At 30.3% G+C, this 17,088-nt stretch overlaps 8 protein-coding genes across 8 annotated transcripts; 3 read left to right on the forward strand and 5 right to left on the reverse strand.

The window, feature by feature from the left end:
* Positions 1-1,627: 1,627 nt before the first annotated feature.
* On the forward strand, positions 1,628-2,062 carry EIN_130320 (LIM domaincontaining protein; the record flags this gene model as incomplete). The annotated part of the gene is made up of 1 exon (XM_004261026.1): positions 1,628-2,062. The coding sequence occupies one exon, from the start codon at positions 1,628-1,630 to the stop codon at positions 2,060-2,062; it is 435 nt and encodes a 144-aa protein (XP_004261074.1).
* A 317-nt stretch (positions 2,063-2,379) lies between these two features.
* EIN_130330 (hypothetical protein) lies at positions 2,380-3,564 on the reverse strand (the record flags this gene model as incomplete). Its single annotated transcript, XM_004261027.1, has 1 exon — positions 2,380-3,564. The coding sequence occupies one exon, from the start codon at positions 3,562-3,564 to the stop codon at positions 2,380-2,382; it is 1,185 nt and encodes a 394-aa protein (XP_004261075.1).
* An 858-nt stretch (positions 3,565-4,422) lies between these two features.
* Positions 4,423-5,046, forward strand: EIN_130340 (hypothetical protein; the record flags this gene model as incomplete). The annotated part of the gene is made up of 2 exons (XM_004261028.1): positions 4,423-4,603; positions 4,682-5,046. 2 exons carry the CDS (start codon positions 4,423-4,425, stop codon positions 5,044-5,046), a joined length of 546 nt encoding a protein of 181 aa, XP_004261076.1.
* A 2,635-nt stretch (positions 5,047-7,681) lies between these two features.
* Positions 7,682-8,653, reverse strand: EIN_130350 (protein ASC1, putative; the record flags this gene model as incomplete). Its single annotated transcript, XM_004261029.1, has 1 exon — positions 7,682-8,653. The coding sequence occupies one exon, from the start codon at positions 8,651-8,653 to the stop codon at positions 7,682-7,684; it is 972 nt and encodes a 323-aa protein (XP_004261077.1).
* Positions 8,654-10,264: 1,611 nt separating this feature from the next.
* EIN_130360 (EH domain containing protein, putative) lies at positions 10,265-11,872 on the forward strand (the record flags this gene model as incomplete). Its single annotated transcript, XM_004261030.1, has 2 exons — positions 10,265-10,479; positions 10,570-11,872. 2 exons carry the CDS (start codon positions 10,265-10,267, stop codon positions 11,870-11,872), a joined length of 1,518 nt encoding a protein of 505 aa, XP_004261078.1.
* A 228-nt stretch (positions 11,873-12,100) lies between these two features.
* EIN_130370 (hypothetical protein) lies at positions 12,101-12,859 on the reverse strand (the record flags this gene model as incomplete). Its single annotated transcript, XM_004261031.1, has 1 exon — positions 12,101-12,859. One exon carries the CDS (start codon positions 12,857-12,859, stop codon positions 12,101-12,103), a length of 759 nt encoding a protein of 252 aa, XP_004261079.1.
* Positions 12,860-13,485: 626 nt separating this feature from the next.
* On the reverse strand, positions 13,486-14,946 carry EIN_130380 (hypothetical protein; the record flags this gene model as incomplete). Its single annotated transcript, XM_004261032.1, has 1 exon — positions 13,486-14,946. The coding sequence occupies one exon, from the start codon at positions 14,944-14,946 to the stop codon at positions 13,486-13,488; it is 1,461 nt and encodes a 486-aa protein (XP_004261080.1).
* Positions 14,947-16,367: 1,421 nt separating this feature from the next.
* Positions 16,368-17,088, reverse strand: EIN_130390 (hypothetical protein; the record flags this gene model as incomplete). The annotated part of the gene is made up of 2 exons (XM_004261033.1): positions 16,368-16,963; positions 17,064-17,088. Coding segments are annotated over 2 exons (621 nt in total), but the record flags the coding sequence as incomplete, so codon positions are not given.

Below are 17,088 nucleotides of genomic sequence, written 5' to 3' on the forward strand. Positions count from 1 at the left end.
TGAACTATTTGTTATTTATTTTATTTCGTATTTTAAAACTCATTTGAGGGAAAATAATAAAAACAAGTATCAGTATTGGATGAAATGTCCATCATTAAAACTAACAATAAAAAGACATACAACACTTCTCAGACTTTATAAAAACATTTTCATTGTAGTTATAAACAAAAATTTTTAATTCTTATAATGAGATGATGTATACTAATTCGAGTTTATTCATTTTTTTGTTTACAATAATAGAATAGGTGTTGATTTATTTAAGACGTTTTATTCTAAAAACTCCAACAAAGTTCTTTTGATATTACCCAAGTCAATAATAAAAAGTACCTGTTTTAATAAACTGAAAAAATGAACTGTAAAAAGTAATGCAACAGATACAACAGTCAATTTTATTTGAAGAAATGACTTTATCTTTTCTGAGAGAAGAACTTTTTCTTTTAACACACACCACCCAACCATACTCTTCAATAGTCAAACTGTATTTAAAATATAATGTACACTCACTCTATGTTCCACAAATAGAAAAAGTACCCAACACAGACAGTACCCCAATCCAGACATCTGAAGGGTTAGAAATTATCGAGAAAAACAAAAATTCAAAAAATTTTGACAAAGTTGAAAAAAATGAAAAAATCGAAAATTCTCAACACGAAAAAAAGGATGATGACGATGACACAATCGAAACTGACGATATTGAAATCAAAATGTTACGACAGAAACTCCAAAAGAAAAAAATCAGAGAAAGCCAACTCAAAGATACAACCAAACCTTCCAAAAAGAGACTTAGAGAAAGGATCAGAAGTTCTCTCATAACTGACGTGGGTGATGAGATAAAGATAAAAAACTTTACCAAAACAGTCCGAGAGTGTATGAAAAATGGAATTTAATGTTTTTGTGTTTTGTATTAATGAAATATGCCTTCAAAAAGTCTTATTATAGGTTTGACTATTAATACAAAATTGATTAATTCTGCGATATTAATGGTCAGTCAATTCGAATAATTAAACTATAAATTATAATAAAATAATAATATATAGTTATGGAGTTGGATGTAGGCATTTCATTCAAACATTTTTGGGTTGTAATAATGGGTGTTTAAAAAAACAACAATCTCAAATGTATAATCAAAAATTGACAAAGTCAAATTTTTTTAATTATTAAAATAAATAATGAAACTATTTATTAAATTTTAGTAATAATTACTATAATTATACCATTTTAGTATATGATCTGACATCAATAAAAATCATTGTACAAATTTGTTGCCACGTCAATGTTTCTTATCAAATCAGAACAATTATTTATTAAATAATAAATTTTATTATACTACGATTCTATTTAATTCAAACATAATAATGACAAATTAAATATCACTAATTTATAAGAACGCAAATAAAATAGTATAGTGTATATACATTCAATTATATCAAGTTATTCTAATAAACAACAACAAAATAAATTTAAAAATATGATACTTCTTATAAAAAGTAACAAAAGTTAAAGAATAGTAAAATTAAAGGAATTAACTAGCCCAATTAACCATTCAATTTCCGTTTAAAAATACTTTTAATAAAAATAGCATTCCGAAAAACGTCCAATAAAAGCCAACTTGAGATAGTAGTAGTAAATGGAGTGCTCCGGCTGTCACAAGACTTTTCCATCAGTAAATAGTGGTGTTAAAGGCCAACAATGGTGCGACGACTGTTTCAACTTTAAAACGTGTGAATATTGCCATAAAGTGATCAACAGAAACATGTTAAGCTTAAAGACTTACCAAGGAAAGGATTATCACATGGAGTGTTTCAAGTGTTGTTCCTGCAAGAATCGTCTCCGCAAAGACCCGATCGTAGTCGGCTCGAAGTTTTATTGCCAAGACTGTGGTCAACCCTGCCCAAAGTGTGGCAGACCAATAGGTAAAGAGTTTATGGAGCTGTTCGACAAGAAGTTCCATGAACAGTGTGTGACGTGTTGTAAATGTGGTCGTGGGATAGCTGACGAGCAAATATTCGAATGGCAAGGACAACCCGCTTGTGCTGTATGCATCGAGTTGTTAGACGTCTAAGACACACTTGAAACCATTAATTCAATAGTTAATATACTATATTATTTTAAAATTATATAATATTATATTTTAACTAGTTACAGAGTTATTAATGATATTTAATTAATATATTAATATAATTAATATTAATTATATTTAATATAACAACTATTTAAACAGTTCATATAATGAATAATAAAATGAATTATTAATATTAATTCAACCAATTCTATTCTATTATTATATTTTAACTATAAACAGAGTTATTTAAATTTAATTAACCATTTATAATAATGAATAATAAAATGAGTTATTAACAGTGCAACAGATCCAAAGAGTTATTTTTCCTTAACTGGTTGATTCTTTTGTGGTAAAAAGGATCCAGCAATAGCTTTCAAGTTAGTGTGTGATATATGGATACTTCTTAAAAACTCGTCGGGGTTTTGATCTTCCATAAAGAGATGAGTAAAGATTTGAATGATCTCTTCCACTGCTCCACTTTGCCGTTGTCCCATCCCGGCCTTTTTCTCGAGAAGTGCTGCTGTTCCCGAGAATATTTTACTCAAAACAACACGACGAGTTTCTTCGTCTCTTTTTGTCTTTGTTGGTTTACAGAACTTTTCTTTGAGGATTTTAGCGGTCTCCAAACAACTTTTCTTTTGCAAATTGGCCATATGAAAGACCTCTGAGATAATAGCGTTTTTGGAGGTGTCGACCTTCTCTTGTTTATCGTCGACCTCCGGACATAAAAACATTGGAAATGGATTTGCATCGCAATTTTGTTCTCCCAATTTATCGGACAAGAAAGGGGATGGTGGTAAAGCCTCACATCCCAATGGAGATGTTGAATTGAGGTCTTTCTTCTCGAGTCTCTGCTTCTCTCCTCCACCATATTCATCTCTATAGTCTTTTCTTTCTTGTGACATATGAGGCGGTTGAGGAGGCATCATTGAACTTGGTATAGGTAATTGAAGTGAGTCATTCATTGGTTGTTGGAGTTGTGATAAGACCTCATTGACGGTATTTTGTGCCAATGGATGGACCATTGGGTGTGATGCGGGAGTACTTGCGATCCCATTTAAAGTAGTATTAATACTAGTATTAATACTATTATTTATACTATTTGTCTCGAGAAGGACTTTTTGTGGATTAGTGTTATTTTGGTCTTCAAAATTGCTGTCAAAGTCCATTGTGATTTTTGCGTTGCGGGAGGGGCGTTTGTGTTTCTTTTCCCCTAAATATTTCATCACCTCTTTTTTCGCTTGGCTCCGATACGCATCTTCTCTCCTCTCAAAATCTCGTTTGAAAACTTCGTATTTGGGGTCCGTGTACTTCTCACATGTGTTTCGGTGATTTTTGTTACACGCATACAGAAAACACCGGGAACAAAACGGACAATAGTACATCGTTTTTTTATCTATGGTTACTGGGATTGTTGCAAATTGTTCAACATTTTTTCTTGCGTTTTCACTACGGCGTTTTTTCACATCACGGGTCTGTTTCTCGCGTGGGGGCTTTTCCATCGGTGTGTGTTTTCGAGTTGACACTCGTTCTCTCTAATCGAAACAACAGTAATTGTACCATTCAAATAACTATTAATATGCTATATTTTACTATTATTGTACTAACTTAGTCTTTCTTGAGGGGTTTTGGAAAAGAGAAAAATGTGAATTTGGTATTTTGATGTTATAATTAACGTCTGTTTTATATATTTATATCGTGTAATTTACGTTATATTTATTAATATTTTTAGATATTTTTTTGGGTTTAATTAACGTGTTTGAGTTAAAAAGTTAACGTTATATTTTTTTATTCGTATATTAAAAACAATGTTAATAAATTTTCAACAAAATTCAATTTGTCACAAATTTTCAAGAAAAACATCAAAGATCACAACCAACTCTTTATATTATATTTTAATTATATTAAAAATTATAATATACTATATTTGAACATACAACCCTAAACTTTGATTTTACAGTTCCTTCACTAAACTTTGGTTTTTACTTTTTAAATATTAAAAAATAAACTAAAAAAAACATTTTTAATAACAAAAGAATATAGTTTTTAGAATAAATAATTTATACTATAAGGTTATAAAAAGATATAAAAATAAAAATAATATAATATTAAAAGTATTTTTATATTTAAAAATGTATTATAAGAAGATATAATACATAATTAAACTAATAGTACATTAAAAATAAAATGTGACGTATTTTTCTGTTTCATTGAAAAATCAAAGAACTCCAGTTTTATACTTTTAACCACAACAATAGTACGAAAAATAGAGACAAGAAACAATTTTAGTGTCCAGAATTGCTCTTATTTTTCATTTATCTGTTCAATCAAAAAATGCGAGTGAACCCAAAAATCAAAGGATGTTTATTTTCTTTATTTCTCTTGTGTCATCCTGTGAAATTAACGCGTACTCAAAAAACGGAAATTGCACACTTTGTGATGTCAATTGTGCGGATCAATGTGTGAACGAAATTGGGTGCACACTCTGCAAAGACTCATATAAAGTGTCAAATGGAAAATGTGTTGAGCGTTTGTTGTCGAGTTTTCTATCGCATATTGCTTTAAAATTATCGACAATGATAAACTATATTTAATAATTGTTTTACTATAATATAATAGTTCGGCTCACGACCTTCCAAAATACGAGATGTTCATCTGTAGAGTGCCCGTATTGTGAGAAAAGTTATTGTAATGGAACGGCATGCTCGTCGTGTGTCGTTGGGTATTATGTAAATAAAGGAAAGTGTTCAAAGTGTGACATTCATTGTAACCAATGTTCACAGACGTTGGGATGTATGAGCTGCATCCATGGGTATTCTGTTCTTAACATGAAATGTACAAAAAATAAATTGGACGATGGAGACTATGTTCTCATTGCCGTTGGGTCTTTTTGTGTTGCTTTATTGCTTGTTGGAATTGCACATAAACCCATCGGAATGCTTTTTAACTACATAACAAAGAAGAAAGATTCACTTCCCATATAGAGTGCGTGTTTAGTTAATTTAATAGCTTGTTATAGTTTACTGTGTTATTAGTAAATTAACTTATTAATTTTTAACTCGCCGACAACCCAATACTGCTCTTTTTAACAGTTTTTTTAAATTTGTCCCAAAACTGTTTAAATATTTTTGAAATATTATTAGGTGATTTTCCTGAAAAAATAGATAAAAACAAATAATATAAAATTATCATAATGGAATTATTTTTATTTTTTAAATAAATAAATACCAAAAAATCGTTTTGTGCATTTATTTTTTTATATAGAAATTTAAAAGCAAAACAGAACAAAAATTACAACCAAAATAATAAAGAGTTGGTGGAAAAAGTCAGCTTTAGCAAATTATATTAAAATATAATATTTATTGTTATAAATAAAAAACATTTTATATCATTTTAAAAACATTAATTAAAACAAAAAAATAATTAAAAATACTTGTAAAACCAAACAATGGTTGATTTTTTAATATTCCCGTTAATACAATTGACGTTTCGGATACATAACACAGTTTTGTTGTTATGGTTGTATTACCCCATAAACAGTCAATTGTGACCACTTGATGTTTGATTTTGTAATTGAAAATGATGTTTGGCAAATATAAAAGAAAGCAGTTTGAAAGATATCAAATTAATCATTTGATTTATTATTTAATAAATACAACACAATTCAACAATAAAAAACTTAAATGTAGCATTTTGAAACAATTAATTTATAACAACAAATTTTGACTTTTAAATATATTAAAGAAACCCCCAAAACGCAGCGAATATTTAAAAATGTCACTCATTCAATCCAGTCATGAGTTGAATCAATCTCTATGTGAAAGTGTCATTATGTAAAATCAACTGAGATTGATTATGGTAGTAGCTTATAGTTTTTAAATATTCAATTTCTGTATTTAATTTCAAAAAAATTGTCTCAATATCTAAATTAAATTTGTGTCCTGCTCGAAAGTTATATAAATTTTAATAATATAAAAATACAAATAATAACCAATAAAAATGGCTGTTCATAATAAAATATAGTTAATCTTATCGAGATAGAGTATTATATGCCAACTCTGAGAAAATTATTCATAAAATCTAAAAATGATGATAAAAAGCACACATAACTAACATTATAATTGCTATTTCTTGTTTGACAAAACAAATAAATTATAATAGTCGTAATAAAAAAAATAAAATTGGTTGTGTTCACTGAATGACGCAAATTAATATTTGTAATTGATATTAACATTGAGTAACATGCTTCTGTGTCATAGTGAAATGATAAAGTCGAAATAGTTGTAAAATATTATAACGATAAAACGAATCCATTATACATCGCTTTTACAGACAATGATGTTTCTGCAATTGATTATCAAGCAACCCAAATATAAATAATAATAATAATAATAATTTAAAATTTTTAATTGACAATAAAAAGATAAATTACTCATAACGTAAAAAACAACAAAAATTAAAAATATATACCAAATAAATCAATAAAATAGCATTGATAAACAAAGAAGTTTGATTTTTTGTTTTTTGAAAAATTAAAAATATAGTTGTGGTTTACCTTATTCATTTTAAACACTCTTTTCAATAGATTATTAAAATAAGTAACTATATACATCAACTTGTCAACAGTCATTAACAAACAATTGGTTAAACAGTCCATGTATTAGACAAAAAGTCGGACAATAATATAAAATATGTGGATTATATGTAATGAAGGGTAATTGTTATAAAAACAATATATATTTAACACTAAAAACTGTTTTCAATGATTGCTTGTTATATTTTAATTTCTTTTGATAAACATTCTTCAATAGATTAGTCACAGTATAGTAAATACCAAAAGATGAAAAAAAAATGTATTATAAACAAAAAAAGTCAAAAATCTTGCTCCATCGTACTGTCTGAAAAAAAATACACAGTTAATAATAAGGGTTTTTTGAAAAGTTTATATTTTTTTATAAAGACTATTGTGTGTACATATATTTTGTGTGTTTTTTAATTATCATTAACGTTTTTATGTATCTTTTGCAATTTGTATTTCATTTTCAACTCAAAACCAATAGTTTTTTTTGTTTAGTGTATAAAAAACATATTTATTTGTTTTGGAATAAATGTTATTACATTTTACCAGTATTCTTATTTTGCCATTTTTTACTTTTTTATCATGAAATTTTATATTTTTTTTCATTTTTTTCACATTTTATTTGTTTTTTAGTTCACGATTTGAACTCGTTATTCCATTTTCATTATACTATAATTGAACTACACTGTATAATATATTTTTTTTCAAAAAAACAAAAACACTGCTCTTTTTAACAGTATTGGTTTGTTGGGGATTAGGTACGTCGGCGAGTTAATTTACTTATTATGAATTAAAGTGAATTAACTTTTTTATTATAATTTATTGTAATGAAACCCCATTTCTTTATTTCCATTTTTGAAATATTTGAAATAATTTATTTCACAAAATAGAATGAAGTTGTTTTATTTTAATATTAAATCGTTAGTTATTAAAATTCTTTAATTTTAGACACCATCATCAGAAAAACTAAATGCGTTAAAACATGAAGTTAAGAAAAACCCGAGACACAGAAGACATATAATTATCAATATGAGCATTTTTTATCCGACGGCGTGTGGATCTTGCAACTTACCTTTGTTTTTAATTGCGTTGTGTATAATTTCGATGATAAGGTAGAACCAATATGCGTGCAATACCCAGAGCACGCATAACAGCCCGACAAGTAGCCAATGAACGTATTGCCCTGTGGCACCCTCTGGAATATAATTTCTTGCGTTGATTGCAGCTGGGATGATGTCGAATCCGAGTGTGATGAGTCTGAATCTCAAGAACGAATATGCGATGAAGAAAAATCCACAGTAGACTGGAACTTGATTTGGCATATCATTAACGCTTTTACTCAAATACATAATTGCGTCGACGATATCGTGGAGCACCAAGACGAGTGCTCCTATTCTCAGACAATTATTACAGTAACTGAGGACAATCAAAAAAATTGTCGCAAGGTGGTGAAGTAAGTTTTCGAAGTAATCATTTCTCTTCTCGCTCTGCATGTGGAAGACGAGTGAGTGTGTGTGATACCCAAGTTCCCAACAGTAATAGACAAAGAGCATTGGGCTTTGTTCTTGGAAAGGGTAACCGTCCCATAGTAATTCCAAATCTTGTTTCCCAACACCAAAGAGTCCCTTTGGCATCCAGTCTTCATGTTTAAAAAGAAGAATGCCGAGTGGTGCGCTGATCCAGAAGTAGATGCCTTTGAATAATACCAGAGCAAATCGTTTCACTCGGAACTTTCTGACTCCAGGCCCCCACCCGGGTTTATAGTAAATGAACTTATCGCCAAATTTGGGAAATAAATTCTCAACGAAAATGACTCTGAGAGCATAGACGACAGCAAATGGGATAATGGCCCAAAGGAGGTTCATTGGGTTCGGGATAGTATCAGAGTGATACTCTGCACGTCTGTTAAAAGACGTTGGGATACACAGAAGGACAAATGGGAGAATGACGAGGATCTGTGTTATATTGAACTTGTCTTGTTTTGTTAGTCCAGACAAGGTCAGGAACTTCATGCTGAAGTGTTTGGAGAATTTGAGTTCACTGAAGCCCCAAATTACCTCTCCTTCCGCCAAACAGCAAATATGAAAAATGGATTTTGTTACGATTTACTAATATTTATTAATATTTTTTTTATAAATATAACAATTGGTCTCTCAAAGTTGTGTTGGTAAGTCGATGACGGAATACAATAAAGAAATTGAGGAGCAGACCGCTTTTTTGTTTTTTTATCATTTTATGGTGTTTTTATATAATTTATTGTTAATTTCAATTACTATATTGCTTAGTTTTTATTTTTAGTGTTTTTGGCTGACTAAATATAATTGAAAAGTCGCCACGTGTCTTCATTTTTTGCTATTATTTAGATTTGGATAATTTACCTGGGTTTACCTGTTTTTTATCCAATTTTGACAATAAATTTATCGCAATACTTTTCGGTTGAAAAGGGGCTAACTTGCGTGTTTCTCTTTCCAGAATTGGAGCAGAACGAGGCAAAAAAAGTGGATTTGGAGCAGACATGGTACAAAATAACTATTAATTATAGTTAAATGTTAATATATAATAATTTAGTTTTAAAACACAAAAAAATTAATCAAAAAATAGTTAAAAAAAAGTTAAGTTGAATTGTTTGATGGTTTTTAAATATAATTATAATGATATATATATAATATTTTTTTATTATTAGTTATAGTAATGTTGGTTTTTGGGTCACCACAATTTTGAAAATGCTGATGATTCTTTTAACAGTAATATCGATGAATTATTGAATTAAAACAAATATTTAAAAAATAAACTATTTTAATTAAAATCATTTTTATTTAATAATTATAATTAAAAAAATCATATACAATTGTATCTGTAATATTTTAAATTTTTATTTTAACAAGACATACTAATTAATTATAAATAAATTAAATTATTTAATTAGTTACAATTAATAATTAATTGTAATAAAAAAGTCATTCATAATTATAAAATAATATAATAAAAATATAATTAATTGAGTAACAATTAAAAAAAATTTTTTGAAATAACAAAAAAACCATTTTAAAAATGTTATTAATATTTGTATTGTTTCAATTATAAAAATAAAACGATCTACCAAAAAATGATTTATTACTATTAAACAACAATTATTTAAACTATTTGAAATAATTAAAAGAGATAATTAATTAAATATGACATATCAATCATACCAGAATGCCCAAAAAAATTAAGATAAGTCCCAAGTTCAGTGTTTAAACCAATACTCCCGTTTTTATAGATATTTTAATTTGTAATATAAATAAACAAAATGATAATTTGGGAAAAATCATTTTTTTGGAAACTCTGAACATACCCATTAGTTCCCAAAAATGCGCCGACTGTTTTACCACAAAAAAAAATACTTTAATTTTAGCCAATATTAATGTGAAACAGCGGGATTAAACTCCTAAAAAAGGCACCCAAAAATGCGATAAATAAAAATAAGTTAAGTGAAGGACATTATAGTCCCAAATACCATAAAAACACGGGAAAAAAAATAAAGAAATTATTGTGTCTGTTTTTCATTTGACAATCTTCTTTTGAATTCTCGTAACCAAATCTATTGAAAACGAGCTGAACTTAAAAAACGCAATTCAGATATGTTCAGAAGAAAACAAAAACAGCAAATTGACACATCCTACACCTCCGTGATTGATGGCATTGAGAAGATATACGACACAAAACTTCACAAGTTAGAGGCAGACTACTTATACAACACCTTAGTTTCTCCAGAGATGAAAAAAGCTGATTTTGAAGCCAAGCCGATGGTCTTATTTTTAGGGCAGTATTCGACGGGTAAGACGACATTTATTAAGTTTGTGAATAATTTTAATAATTAATAAATTAATTAATAAATTATTAATTAAATTATTAATTAAATTAAATGTGTAAGACTTACAATCAGTTACCTTCTGAATTATGACTATCCGGGGTCAAACATTGGCCCAGAACCCACAACAGATGGATTTATGGCTGTTATGCATGGTGCAAACAATTCAGTGATTCCAGGGAATACCCTTTGTGTGCAGTCGGACAAGCCATTTACTTCATTGAGTAAATTTGGCAATGACTTTATGGCCAAGTTCAATGGAGCGATGTGTAATTTGCCGTTATTAGAGCATTTGACCTTCATAGATTCTCCTGGGATATTATCAGGTGAAAAGCAGCGGATAGGGAGGAATTATGACTTTATGGAAGTAGTCCGTTGGTTTGCGGAGCGTGTTGATATGATAGTATTAGTCTTTGATGCGAACAAGTTAGACATTTCCGATGAGTTTAAGCGGGTAATTGAAGCGGTCAAGAAGCATTCCGAGAAGATTAAAATAGTCTTGAACAAAGCGGATTCAATCACACCACAGCAGTTAATGCGAGTGTATGGAGCTTTAATGTGGTCATTAGGAAAGGTGATGCAAACACCGGAGTGTTTACGAGTCTATGTTTCTTCCTTCTGGGATCAACCATTAAAAGATTCGATGTTTGTCCCACTCTTTGAGAGTGAACGTGACGATTTAATGCGCGACTTACATGATTTACCCAAATTGGCGACAACTCGAAAAGTCAATGAAATCTGTAAAAGAGCAAGAATAGCTAAAACTAATGCTTACCTTGTCTCTTATTTAAGAGACCAAATGCCTACCTTTGGAAAAGAAAAGAAAAAAGCCGAATTGATTGCCGGAATGAACGACGTATTTAATGCAGTGATGATTAAATATCAACTCACCGCTGGCGACTTCCCTCCTATCGAAGTCTATAAGGAACGCCTCCAAAATGTCGACTTCGCAAAATTCCCAAAACTCGATATGAAACTCCTCGCCGCAGTCGATGAGGTACTCAGCACTGACGTCCCAACACTTCTCAAGAAATTCCCAATGACGGAGGATAAACCTCACTCGAATCCTTTCGAAGCTGCTACGGGTTACGAAAAGGCAGTCGAAATCCTTTCTATCACAGAAGACGAAGAAATCACTTATGAAAAAGAATTCGACAAGTTGCCAAAAGACTCGACTGGGCGCGCTGAAGGTTCAGACTGTCTCAAGCCGTTATCGGCGTCGGGGGCAAGTAAAAAGGACTTGAGAAAAATTTGGACTTTGGCAGACTCGGGGAGAAACGGGTCACTCAACGCGCACCAATACATCTTTGCAAAGGCACTTGTTAGGTGCCTACTTGAGTCAGGTAATTATCCAGAGAACCTCCCTACAGTGGAGTAGTGGTTACTTCAATACGAAGTAACCACGATAAACACTCTTCGACTTTAATCTAAAGATTGAACTATTCTTTTACTAGACAAAAACAAGTCATTTTGAATAATTCAAATATACTATTATTTACTAATAAACGATACCAAATTATTAATTATTAGTTATTCTATTCTTATAGTACATATGGTCATATTAAATATTTATAATAAACTACTAATAACGAATAGTTCAACATATTTACTTTGCTTCTTCTTCATCCTTTGGAGGGGCGGGCTTTCGAGTCATCACTTTTCTGACGACGGCGAAGATGAACAAGCCAATGAAAATCAAACAAGAGACTCCAAGGACAATCAACGATATAGTGAGTTGTGTTGCGTTCAAATCTTCCTTTGGTTTGTTGCACTTTCCATCATCGTCTGGTTTGATGTTGTCAATGAAGAGACAGTCACACTTGTTTCCGTTGAATTCATAATACTCGTCGCAGTTCATTGCGTCGAGGTAATAGAAGTCACCGGAACATCCGACTGTTGAGAGCTGAACTCCTTTAGTGAAATTGGTACAAAGATTGTCATCCGTCTTTTCAAAGATATATTGCACATAAACAAAGATTGAGTCTTTTTGATAGAAGACTACTTTGGTCGATTCACTCGAGCACCCACTCATGAAAATAGAAACAGTCGAAGTCTCTTCTATTTGAGTCTTATCAGTACACTTGTTCGATGGGATATGGATATATCCAAATGTTGTAGGACGTTCCGTTACAAGAGCAGAAGCTTCTATAGTCTGTGTCTTTTGTTCTGTTTGTGTCGTGCAAGTCTCGTCTGAGTAAGTCGTTATCGTTAATGTTGTATCTACCTTCTCATATTTTTGATAAGAACTGGCAACATAGGTACACACATTAAGTGGATAATACGTCGTAACACCACTCCCTTTCTCTGCATAGAATTCGGCACTTAAACTTAACATAGAAAAAGTCAAGACTATGAAAATACTCATCGTTTCTATTGGAACTTAGTTGCTCGGTTCGTTCAACTCTCTTTATAGTTAACTATTTATTCAATTTTAATTTTTTTATTATTAAAGTATAGTTACATGGAATAAGCAAAATGACTTTCACTCGACTATTTTGGTTGTGGCATTTCTTATTAAAATGATGAGGAAAAGTGTTAATTATTTAAAGTTGTTTTTACTATATTTAATAGGTATGAAAAGAACAAAAAAACGAAAAATCTTAAAAATTATAGGGTTGTACTATTTTAAAATAATTTGAAATATCAAAAAAAATGTTTTTTTTCTATTACTTTTAAAAAATACAAAAATATTATTTTAAAACTATAAAAATAATTAAAAAAATCATTGATTTATTAGTAATTTATATTAATTATTTATTAATTAACTATCAATATTAATACAAATTCATTATAAATAATCAAAAAATATTATTTTTCAATTAGTAAATTTAATTTAAATGAACTACAAATAAAAAACCTTCAAAAATAGTTTAAATAAACTAGAATATAGTGAGTGTTTGTGATTTTGATGGTGGAACGAATATTATATTAGAGGCCAAAAAAAAGTAAAAGAAAAGAGAATTCAGAACAAATGAATTAGAAAGTTATAATTTATTTATAATATTGTTTATTATACATCAAACAAGTGAGTTGTCGAGAACATTGCATATGCAATACACCTTGTTCCAAACTAAACGGACTCCCGTCAACCTCAGCGCAAATTGTTCTTCTTACATTCAGTTGCACGTGTTTTGCCTGACTATAATAAATTGGTTTTAATTCATCCGTCAAACACATTGCGAAGTGCTTAAAACTTGAGAACAAGAATACTTCGATTTCACCGTCGTCTAACAGTGTTTCGTCGCACTCATTATTGTTACCATTAAATGTGTTGATGTTCATAAAGAGGACACCACAGTAACTAGCCAAGTCCACTTGAACTCCGTCGATCAAAAGGTCCAAATACCTTTCCAAGTGTATTTTATGGTCTTTTGATGTCTTAGCTGTGAGACTATAAGCGTCGATACCAATTCCAAAGTATCCCAAGAATTCGATATTATAAGGACTTAGTTCCCAGATGTCTACCCGTGACTCACAACTGTTTTGTATATAGCTGAAAGCCTTATCTAATTTCATAGACCACCCAAGAGCTTTCCCAACATCATTTTGGAGAGTCAGGATCTTCATATTACTATCAAGTAAATGCAAGAAGGTGTGAAGTACACGCAATTCCCCGGAATGTATGAACAGGACATTTCTCGTCACATTTTTCTTAGTAATTTTGATGTTAAAATCGTGTGGGTCGAAGACGAGTTGTCTTGGGTTGACACTTCGGAGTAAAAAGTAGTATTCGTCCGTATAGAAATGACACACAAAAATGTATTGATCAGTCAGATCTGTTGGTCTTGAAATTAAGAAGCCAAATCTCCCACAAGAACAATAGTACGTGATTTTGTCAAGACACTCCGTGTGGACTTGCATGCCACACCAGACACATGTGAACCCGAAATTGGATTGAATTGGTGTTTTACACACAAAACACTTCAAGTGGACGTTTTTAGCACCGTGTATAAAGTGGTGTTGTAAAGCAGAGTTTGTGTCACTCGAATAACACTTTTTGCAATCACGAAGGGGGTTGCAGGTGTCGTGGAAAAAGGCGCCACAACATAAACACTTGCGACAGGTACTTTTAATCCCAAGATTACACAACTGACAAACATCACTCTTTGTTTTGGATTGAACTAAAAGATGTGGTTGGGAAGTCGAATGACTGACTGCAATATACTCTTCTAAGGATTGGGTATATCCTTTGTCTTTTGATTTGATCTCTTCACATGAGGTGTAAGCCTTATCTCGACAGGTGGTGTGAACTATTGTCCCACACTTCGTACATATTAAACCATTTTTCGATGTCACAGAACATTTACACACTGAGCAAAATGATTTCTCTGTTATTGGAAGAAATTGATGACAGGAGAGGGGAATATTTATATGTGGAAAATCAAACGAGTAATACCCACGAACATAGGGAACTCGAATTTCACTCGTCGATAATGGGGGTTTAGAATGCATCACAAAATAGTTATTTTGTAGTTTTTTTTATTAATTAAGTAAATGGGGCATTTTTAATCATTTTATTAGTATATATATATTTTAATTAAAATTGTTAATAATAATATTATTATCAACTAATATACTAATTTATATGAAGATTATTATTTTTTTATTATAAATTGTTACCATTTCAAAAACAATTAATTATTGTACATTTAATAGTTTGAATTAGTTCAACAATACATTTTTTTTAAAGCTAAAAATCATTATTTTAGAAAATATACCCACAATTTATTCCCAAAAATAGTTGGAGTTTAAACCATTTTTAAAAAGTAACAAAATTTTTGCTTTATGTTGAGTTTTGTTATTAAAAAAGTTTCTCAATTTAAATGCCAAAAACATTAAATTATTTTCGTTTAATTAAATAATTAATTAATTAATACTTTGTTAAATTATAAATAGTTAAAAAAATAATTTAACGATTTTTAATTTAAAAATAAATATTTGTAACCATCAATTTGATTAGCCCAACATTATAAAAAATATATATTTTCATATAAATATACTCCGATTAATTAACGAAAAATCAGGAAAAATCCATCATTCAGAAATAGAAAGTCGTAAAGCTTAAAACTATTTTTTATTTGGATTTCAAAACATTATCCCTTTTCTCATCACTTATCAAGGAGGTTGTTCTGTCCAAAAGAAAGCTCATTTAAAACTTAAAAAGCAATGGAACATAAACATAAAGGTGGTGTTCTTGGAAAGACCAAAAATTTTCTGACTTTTTGGAAACGGTCAACAGATAAAAAGCACCTTTCCATTAAACCTTCTGACCTCCTTGTAAATCAGACGTGTGTAATGTCGGATTTTGATTTTGATCAAATTGAGACACTTAGAACAAAGCATTCGCCCTTCGACTTATCGTAACTTTTCCACAACGAATTTATCATGTATTATTCATAGTAACAAATCCTATTATTATTTTTATTTTTACTAAAACTGTATAATTTCGTTTATATACATTCTTTTCAATTTATTATAGTAAAATAATAATAAATTTATAATATTGTTTTACTATAACTTAATTTCTTATTTTCAAATTGTTGTTAAATTTTGCTTTATAATATAATGTTTTTTAATAGTATAATTTATTATAATTTAGTGCACATGTCTTTTTATAGTAAACTACTTACCCATTTTTTATTTTAGTTTTGTTTTAGACTTTAAATATTTCAAAATACAGCTTTTCATTAAAATTCCGACTTTAAAATGTTTTATTTTTAGTTCACATTTCAAGATAAAACACATTTCATTCTATTTTAGTTTTTTCAGTATTTAGCCACAGAACCACAATAATATTAATAATTATTAAAAGGAATACTAATTGAATTGAAACCAACAAAAAATAGTTAAATTAATAATAAATATAGTTTACCTTATTTATCTATCATGACACACATAGCGTCGACGATTTTTGCGGCGTCGAAGGGGTTTGTTTCATTTTTCATCATTCCGGCGTCCACGAATTCCTGGTAGTTTGCTCTGCTTTGAAGGACAAAAGTTGCGACACCGACCCAGTTATTCAAGTCCAAACAATCGTTACTTGCAAAGGTCTTATAGAGAATGAGGCTTGACTGTTCTGCGATAGGGAACCCTAGTGCGACGATTCTTCGCTGGAGCACAAGGTGTGAACTCCCTGGTATTTCGGTGAAGAGCGCATAACATATCTCAAGAAATCTATATATCCCAACGAACTCGTAGATAGTAAGATGGCCAGTTTTTAAACTATCGAAGACCCTCATAAATCTTAAAGCCGTTTGGTTCGACACTTTGATGTTCCCGGGGTATGTCCCACGACCTAATTCGGCTATTTCAAGCGTCCCGGAGCGATCGGTGTCCACCGCATTAAACCAAGAAACTATTTTTGTGAACTGCTCGGAGCGGATCGACTTCACAAGAGGGTAAAACCACATCCCCTGTAACACCGGACTCGGTAAATCCTTCGCTGCAAAATTGGGGTCTTCCCAGGGCGCTTTTGTTTGTGGGATGTTAAAAATGTTCGTTTGGAATTTTGTTTGTCGTGTTGGAAGTGATGGAGCAGTTCCTCGTTTTGGGACGGATGGTAAAGAAACTATTATTTGAGGAGGAGTGGCTTGT

The sequence above is a fragment of the Entamoeba invadens genome (assembly GCF_000330505.1).
Source record: "Entamoeba invadens IP1 unplaced genomic scaffold scaff_1105074724651, whole genome shotgun sequence".
NCBI lineage: Eukaryota > Evosea > Mastigamoebida > Endamoebidae > Entamoeba > Entamoeba invadens.